Here is an 8,853-nt window from a genome sequence, read left to right as displayed (position 1 = left end):
CTTTGAAATGGCCTTAAGAATGGCAGCCAAATTCATGTGTAATAGATTGAATCAAATAGCCGACTTGTAAGACAAAGCTACAAGAGCCTTCATGAGGTAGAAAGTGTTAATTATGTAGTTTGGATTAGGTCTTTGAGACCAAGATTAATTCTTCCAATTCCAAGTAGAATTTTCAATCAACTTGTTGGCAATGCTCACGTACTTACACTACAACACAATGTATTAAAAATTCATATAGATATTTAATAGTGACACCACAAAATATTATTTTTAGTATTTCAAATTTTCTTGCAATTCAATGTGCACCTAAGCCCACAATCAATCATTTGAGATCTATATGCAAACTATTCTAATTTTGTTGTAAGAGCTGAATCATCTCATCTATGTCTTAAGCCACATGCCGTCTTTAAAAATAAGAAATTAGTATTGAATTAAAAAAAGCAAGTAAAAATTATAACGATAGACAAAAGTTACTAGTTATTTATAGGAATCATTGCCAATTTATTCTTTGATTTAAGTAGATAGAAGTGAAGCAAGTTAGAGGACGTATACTTGTATAAAGCAAAGAAGAGCCAACCACTTTTCTTGTTCCATCTAATTTTTATATAAATAGTGCAACAAAAATAGCATGGTACCGCATTCTTAATTTAAGAGTCCAAATGATAAGAGCTATGCTACAAGAAACAATCACATAAAGAAACAGTTTTCTTATAGAGCCTATTCTATTATGTTATAACAATTTATTATTAGAAAATATAAGTGATTGCTAACATATTCATTTTATGTGCTTATTATGCTGTGGGTGCAAACAAGACTTAAATTTATAGATTTTTTGAATATACGTAAGCTCACTTAGCCTAATAATTTGCACTATTGGTATTACATCTCATTTGTGGCCTAGCTTCTGGCAATGGTCTATAGTACATGCTTACATGGCAACAATGCATGATGGACTCTAAGCTACTATATAAACTCAAATTAGAAACTACTTTATAGTTGTTTGCTAGAAGTTTAATAATTTGGATTTGTTGGGTTTCAAGAAATGCATGGATTTTCAATAACAAAAAATAGACTAGCAAAAAGATTAATACTATGGTTTGGAGCATGATTTTAGACCATGCTTGCATGAATTGGCTTTGCACCATTAAGTTGATCAAGTCATATCTTAACCTTATAATAAAAAAATTGGCCAAATTTGATCAAACTTGACTTTAATTTGAATTCCTCAAAACTTGTGTAGAGTTGAAGGTAACTTAGAAATTGGCTAGGCCTAAGGCCAAGTCTTTTTTTGTACTTTTACAAACTTAGAAAATATTACAAGTTTCTTTTTCTAAAGAACTTCTCTTCTCGATTTAATGTATATCTATTCTCCAACAGAATAAATGCCCATTTGGTTCAATAAATGAATAAATAACTAAATAAATAAAAAGTTCCTCTCAATAAGTAGTGGACGACTCAAAAAAACGTAAAAGTAAAGAAGGGAAAAAGACAAAAGAAGAAAAAAAAAAAAAAAAAAAAAAAAAAATCAAAGGCAAAAGGTGGAGGGAGGCGATGGAGGTAGAGAGGATCCGGTTGCGGCATTCGGTTGAAGAGGGCTCACTCTCTCTCATCGCCGTGAGCGACGCTCACAATCCCTTCGTCGAAGGGGGTCGGGGAATTCGTCACATTTCCTATCTATCTATCGACACAGTGCCGCAAACCCACTTTAACGATAAAAAGCAGTAAGGACCAAGCTGCGGGAGCTTGTCACCAGCAGCCCTGCAATGGCTATTCAATTGCCTTGCAAGCTGGCCCTCTTTCAGCCCTTCACCTCTTTCTGCCACCAGGTTCTTCCGTGCCCTTCATCTCTCGTAATTCCCCTCTGTCTGCCCGGGCAGCATTGAATTGCAGCGTTTTGCATTGATCCGGATAGTGGGTCGGTTGTGAATTCTGGATTGGTAGAGCAAGGTGGCTGGGTTTCTCAGCTGACCGGTTGTTTTTGTTTTTTTGTTTGTTTTTGTTTGTTTTTTTGTTTTTCTTTTTCCGGGGTTTCTTTGGCAGGATGCGTTGAATGGGACGAAGCAGTGTGTGTCTTTTCCCTTGTGGGTGAGTTCTGGTGCCGTTGGACTCGCCTCAGCAGGTGAGATTGTGGAGCTCTCGAATTGAGTGTATTTTTGGTTCTGAAAGTGTTGGGGTGTTTGTTTGTTTGATTCTTTACTTTGGTTGGTTTTGTCACATTGTGTGTGCAGTCAGTAGGTGTCAATGCGATTGTCCTGAAGGTCGGACAATTGAGTGTGTGAAGAGAATGTGTGTATTTTAGCTGGAATTTCTGCCAGAGGTTTTGCGAATGCCATTCTCCTGAATCCCCTTGAGGAACATAGTTTACATTGTAATTGAATTGCTACCTTTGGCACGCAATCGAAGTCATTCCACGAGGTTGTTTTTGATTGAGGGGTAGTGTTGCAAAGTTGGCACCAGGTTCACCTTCTGAGCTTCAGCAGAGATAGTGGATGACGTCAGCAGATGCTTCCGAGATTTTGATGAGAATTTAGGCTGCAGATTTGGTGCTGTATTACATCGTGAGAAGTTTGCATCATTCTAGGTTTGCGTTTAAAAATTAGTGTATTAGGTTGTCACGAGTTGTTCCAAAGGTGAAGATTGATTACTTGACTCAACTACATTGGTAATAAATTCTGTTTGATATAATAAAATCCGAGCTCGTGGATGCGTTCTACCGGCTAATTGAATCTTTTCTACAAGGAGGGAAGGCATGCACATCTCACCAAAGTGAAATTGCTGTTCACAGGCTCCTCTAGATTTGTGAATTTGGGAACACGGCAAGCACGGCATACGTTGAAGGCTGCTGAAATCTTCACACCGCCACCCATTGACAACGATTTACATGTAAGCAACGTCTTCATTATTTTTTCTTCACGTCGCAAGTGTTTTTTTCCTTTTAAAGCAAAAGTCTTTTTGGTCTCAGAGATTTTGGTATCATGAGTTTGAATATCTGAAGGTGGTGGTTTGAATGCCTATTTACTATTATAGGATTCCGGCCTCCTGATGAAATTATATGATAGAGCAGGCTATCATAAGCGAAATGGGAGCTATCTTCTCTGAAGATGGAGTTGTGGAGACTTTTCAAAACGACAAGGATGCACTTGCAGCTGCTGAAAATGATGTTGCTGTAGAGACTCTGTTCGGAACCTTGATTTTTTCCTGTTTGAAGCAGATCTTACTCATTCATGGTTAATTTCGCAATGTGAAGTACACATTTGTGTCCAATATCTTTCAGGGACGTTGTTCTTAAAGTTTGAAAGTGCATGCAGTACCGGACAAGGAACTTTCCAGAATATATATTGCCTTAGAAATTGATCTTTGGAATTCTTTATTGTGGGGCAGGTTGTTGAGATGTCGCAAATTGGAAGAATACGGGGTATATTTTCGCACCTTTAGGATATCTCATTGTCGGAATTTTTAGATGACTGCTGATGTTCCTAGTATTTAGGAAATTTTATCACTTACTGCAACAGTAATCACAACAACCGCAAGGCGTGTTTGTGTACAGTCACTGGAGAAGACCGTATTCGTTTTCTTCATAACCAAACCACTGCCGACTTTCAAAAGTTAAAAGATGGTGAGGTGGGTGCCTCTCTTTTGTGCTCATTTGTTTCTTCATATTGCTGCAGTATCGTGTCCGTAATTGAATAATGGCTATAAGTACGTCATTTGACTCATGGCAATGGGAGGTATAGGGCTGTGATACAGTATTCGTTACATCTACAGGCAGGACAATCGATCTGGCCAAAGCGTGGGTTATGGTGTGTACTTCCATCTCTCCTCACTGTTGGGTACCAAATGGCCAATTTTTAGTTTCAGAGTCTTGTCATTCACAGTTTTTAATATAAGCGAAGGGCTGCAACTTACGAATTATGATGCCAGAGGTCACTTTTTTCTTCTTTTTCTTCTTTTTCTTCTTTTTTTTCTTTTTTTTTTCGTGAAATAATGTCTGCTTGGACTAATAGTGCTATAATATTGGACCAATAGCGTACGTTGAAGGATGAGTAATGAAGTTGATGGCATTTTTGAACTTTTTGGATTGCAGAAAAATTCTGTTATTCTGTTTGTTTCGCCAAGCCAACGCCAATCTCTCTGTGCCCTTCTCAACAAGTTAATTCACTTCACTTTTTTCTTTCTTGTTACGCCTTATGTTTGTGTGAAAGGGGAAAGCTGTTGTTTATGCTTTAAAGGTTCTTGGATGGTTCAGATGTTGGAGAATTTAATTTGAAAAGAATTACAATTGTAGGTACATATTTTTTGCTGACAAAGTGGAGGTGGAGGATATCACCGATAAAACTTATTATTTCACCTTAGTGGGTCCCAATTCCAGTAAGGTGTGCTTCAGATCCTTCAGTTTTGTCTATTAATGCTGCAAGTTGCCTATGAAGATATTTATACTTGTCAAAACCCACTTTGCCTATTTTGTGAAGGGCGGAATGACCTGTGACCTTTGATTAGGTTCTTGATACTTTGGGACTTGAAGCAATTAAAGACAAACCTTATGGTTCATTCATGCATTATGCGGTCAGTGACTTCAACCTGTATCCCGGTTATGTAACCTTATATCTTTTGTTGTGGTCAGTAACATCTAGATTGATTGGTTTCACTTCATCCTAGTTTTCGTGGAGCAGATTGCTTTGTTCTGGAGCATGCATCTTTTCGTGTCTTTATGGGCGGGGTCCCAGGGAATTTCGTGGATATTAAACATGAATTAAGTGTGCATTCATACTCGGCGGCATTCCGTCTCTGTTTCTAACAGTTATCTGTTTCAAACGTTTAAGTGTGAGACTCGTCTCATTTGGTAAATATTCAGTGGTCACAATTTCTGGGTTTCACATCGATTTGTTAAAATGTCAGATTGAAGGTACACCAGTGACAGTCGGAGTAGGTAGTGGACTTGCGAGCCCAGGCTATTCCTTTATGCTCTCCACCGACACAGCTGGTATTGTGTGGGAGGCGATACTGAACGCAGGAGCTGTACCCATGGGTGCAGCCGCTTGGGAGCAATTACGAGTTTGGCAAGGTGAATTTTATCCTGTAAATTTACAATTTCTTTGTCACCATGGTTACCTGTAAGCCACTACAAGGAGTAAGATCTAATTGCACCTCAGGGCTCTAATTCTGAACTCCGTGGACCAATATGTACAACTCAAAAGGACAGGTGCATATTGTTGAAATGAAAACGACATGGCCATGTTGCGCATTGGAATTGTTCCACTTGATAGTTAGGTATCTCATTTTTTGTCCTATGCTTCAACATTTTCTTTCCATTTGAGAAACTTAAAAGACAGAACTTACTAGTGTGGAATGAGTGCAGAATTTGATAGCATCGTCATTATGCAGGACGGCCTGCACCGGGGAGAGAACTCACTTCGGAGTACAATGCACTTGAGGCAGGACTATGGCATACCATTTCTATGACAAAAGGTTAATGCCAATTTTAAAAGACTCCTTTTGTCCGTCACAGGTCATTCGTGGAACATCACTAGATTAAATCTACTAATCCACTCCAAGTTAGCAGTCCTATCTGTGAGCTGGATACCTACAGCCACTGCTATATTTTCAGATGTCCACGCGGTATATTTTAGTGCAAACATGGTAAATTCTCTTTTGTACAACGTCCTTTACGAGGTCGGAGTTTATTATAACGTGAACATTGTGTTGTCTCTTTCCCAAGCTCTTGGATTGTGTGGCTTTTGCCATTAGTTTCTACATTTTGTACTCTAGGCTGTCAGTCTGTCAGGATCTGGACATTGTACGCATGGCCTTGTTAGTATGTGTTTCATCATCCTGTGAATAGAATTTCCCAACCGTTATGTTGTATTTTCTCACTTCATGAGAACCTAAATCAGTATCGTATTTTTGCAGGCTGTTACATAGGACAAGAGACTATAGCACGGCTTATAACCTACGATGGTGTCAAGCAGCAATTGTATACAGTTCACATGAACGGATATGCTGAACCAGAGACAGAGATTACTTGCAACGAAGCCAGGGTAAGATTGTCAACAGAAGTGCAGGTTCTTTTCTATTCGATTCTGAAAATATAAAGCCCACTGTAGAGACCGATCATTGATTCGTGGACACGTAAGGTTGTTTATGCTGAATTTTAATTTCAAGTCAATTTGATGGCCATTGATAGGTGGGAAAGCTGACCAGCTGTGTGGAGGCAAAAGAAGGAAGCGAGCATAGTCATGTGGGGCTAGCATATATTCGCAGAAAATCAGGTGGAGAGAACCTGGTTGTAGATATAGGAGGTGTATCAGGGAGAGTAGTAGAAGCAAGCTTTGTCAAATATGCTCTTCCGCCGCAGTGACAGTATGCACCCTTGAAAGCGCTTACTATCCTTGGCGGTTAAAACTTTGCTGGCTGTGTTGCTTGGTCTTTGCTGAAGGTCAGTGTGCATGAAAGTCTAGCAATGATCTTCTACTTTGTAATTTTTGCTGTTATTCCTCAGTTGAAACCCTATCGTGACTGTTTTTTTTCTAACTGAAAATGGAGTTTTCTCAATACAGTCCTAGAAGGTTTATTAATTATATTTTTAACGATATTTAAAATTTTAAAATTTTAACATTTATCTTCAATACCAATTCTTCTTGAGAATCTTATTATGAAGAATTTACTACAAAGAATATAACACGCGAATATCTTGTTTACTACTGAAAAGTAAATTCTTTTAGAGACTGCCATTCTTGTAGAATTAATGATTGATTTATTTAAAAATTCTATTTAGTTTTGCAAACCTCCAAGCAAATGTGCATGTTAGAAGTCACTTTTGCCAACAACATATCTCAAGGTTTTTAATTTAGAGGTGACTAATTTAGTATTATGACCACTTTAAATAATATCTCATTGATCATATGTTTCAAAAGAAATCAAGTCTAGTGTGAGTTAAAGTTTATTAAATTTTTATTATCATAGAGATGATGTTGATTATTATTATTATTATATGGGAAATTTCAAATGCCACTACAATTTTTGCTATTGCTACCACATACTACTTTTGTTCAATATTTTTCAAATCAATCATTTATTTATTTATTTTGTCCAATATTTTTTAAACCATTTGTTTTAACCTAAATCTAGAACAGAGCTTCAACTTTTGATCTAAACCCATTCATTTGAACTCAATATAAAGGCTTACAACACTCAATAACAGTGTATTATTTTAAACACTTGTAATTTCTAACGTGTTTTCAATTTTACTTGATTCAATCACGTATCTGTGTACATTTGTTTTGATTATATCAGCTATTTTTAGTAGAATCTATATCAGTAATGAAACACATCAGCTAACTCCCTGATAGGTACAATCTTTCCAATAAGTTCGAGCCTTAGCCATAATAACGATAAACCTTAAATAAGCTTTGTAAAATTCAGAAGCCACTCATCAAAATGCATTTAATTTGTAACATTTTTTAAACAGCTAAAAAAATTAAGTTGTTGCAATGTGATGTGAAATACCCCAAAACTCTCTTGTTTTCTACATACACAACCAACCTGTGTGTTCCCAACTAAATAAAGAATATAATTTATTTCATAAAAAAACAGTTTTTATTAATGGGTGTTTGATATATAGAACGAACAGTATCATTGCCGTCAGTAATCTATACAACGGAAATAAGCTCTATCAAAGCATTGCATTCTTATTCGTAAACAAAATAATGCAATTGTGGTAGAAAGTGAACAACAAAATTGCCAAACATCATGTACTAAACTGTTTATTAGCGTTCGTAATACTACAATTCATGAAGTGATCTTCTCGAACTCAGAATCATATACTTTATGCATTGTGAGGGACAGACCTCACCGCAAAATAAGAATTCACAAAACCCTGAATACCAACAACCATTTCCAAGCAGAACCGTAATAAACAATGCGCACTACCCACTTGCACTACAAATACCAATAACATATCACCTCACGATTTCCAAATCAACACACAATCCAACACAAGAGCACAGAACCATCCTAATAAAAACCCAAAGTCAAATCCTGATTAGAAAGTAGCCACCACTCTAAAGACCACAAATGCTGGAAAACAACAACCTTAAGATCACCATCAAATCAGGCAACACGGTGATGAAAACATCCGAGCGAACAAAAAACACACTCAGTGAACGTTGAAAAAAAATTGAAACACTATTTTCAAACTACCAAAATACGAATACGTATTTACGGTGTCCCAATCGAAACTTACGTATCTCTTCACCAGGATCAACTATAGAATAAACGAAAACTGAATATACGAGGTAAAAGCTAAAAAATTTAGGAATGGGGAGATAGGAAGCTAGGAAATGAGGGGACTAGGGCAGAAAAAAGCATGAATGGAGCACAAGTGCGACGCTGCTGATTCGGATGGCAGCAAAAGCGAAGCAGAGCATATAGCTTTCAATATTCCCAGTGGTGCGTTGATACGGCAGCGCCTCGATCGGGCGGACGTCGACAGAATGCTGGAGCTCCGGGATGGTGTTGCGACGAGGCATTTGGTGCGGGATACGGTTGTGTTGGGGTGAAGAAGGAGAAGAAGAAGCTGCTGCTGCTGCTGCGAGGGGCTTTGCGGGAGAGCTTGGTGCGTGTGCGCGCGCATTCGTGCTGGACTGACGCAGTGTTTGTGGCGCTTCGCGTGAAGGTATCACGGTGACGACGCTGTAGCTTGGCGCCTGCGGAGTGCGGGTGCTGTGGTCCGAGGTCCAATGCGGAGCGTTGGTAGCTGAAGCTGGCTGGAGATTGCGTGGTTGGGTGCGCCGGAAGTGGTTTCGTCTTTGTTAGGTGTCGCCGAGATGGTGTAAGAGTGTGTTCTACTTCACGGCG

General features: G+C 38.3%; 1 protein-coding gene across 4 annotated transcripts; it reads left to right on the top strand.

Moving 5' to 3' along the window:
- The first annotated feature begins 1,751 nt into the window (after nt 1-1,751).
- On the top strand, nt 1,752-6,535 carry LOC112286227 (putative transferase At1g60990, chloroplastic). 4 transcript variants are annotated; one of them, XR_016504857.1, is made up of 14 exons: nt 1,752-1,826; nt 2,041-2,119; nt 2,786-2,883; nt 3,065-3,166; nt 3,382-3,415; nt 3,548-3,621; nt 3,735-3,800; nt 4,085-4,149; nt 4,286-4,373; nt 4,498-4,563; nt 4,897-5,062; nt 5,357-5,466; nt 5,908-6,035; nt 6,182-6,535. XR_016504857.1 is itself a non-coding variant. In XM_024527921.3 (14 exons), exons 1-14 carry the CDS (start codon nt 1,764-1,766, stop codon nt 6,353-6,355), a joined length of 1,287 nt encoding a protein of 428 aa, XP_024383689.1. In that variant the 5' UTR covers nt 1,752-1,763; the 3' UTR covers nt 6,356-6,535. The 4 variants fall into 4 exon arrangements, 3 of the variants coding, with proteins under 3 accessions (XP_024383689.1, XP_090109391.1, XP_090109392.1); XM_024527921.3 differs by having other exon boundaries at nt 5,383-5,466; XM_090253265.1 differs by having other exon boundaries at nt 3,028-3,166; nt 5,383-5,466.
- Nucleotides 6,536-8,853: the final 2,318 nt, after the last annotated feature.

This window comes from Physcomitrium patens, chromosome 9, assembly GCF_059467195.1.
Source record: "Physcomitrium patens ecotype Gransden chromosome 9, ASM5946719v1, whole genome shotgun sequence".
NCBI classification, from domain to species: Eukaryota; Viridiplantae; Streptophyta; class Bryopsida; order Funariales; family Funariaceae; genus Physcomitrium; species Physcomitrium patens.
The sequence above is the reverse complement of the archived record's forward strand: the minus strand, read 5'-3'. Positions and strand labels throughout refer to the sequence as shown.

Excerpts from the sequence above, each read along its gene's own strand:
- LOC112286227 (XM_024527921.3), top strand. The coding sequence starts at position 1,764 with ATGGCTATTCAATTGCCTTGCAAGCTGGCCCTCTTTCAGCCCTTCACC. Across the intron at positions 1,827-2,040 it reads TCACCTCTTTCTGCCACCAG|GATGCGTTGAATGGGACGAA; the intron begins GTTCTTCCGTGC and ends TTTCTTTGGCAG. Across the intron at positions 2,120-2,785 it reads CGTTGGACTCGCCTCAGCAG|GCTCCTCTAGATTTGTGAAT; the intron begins GTGAGATTGTGG and ends TGCTGTTCACAG.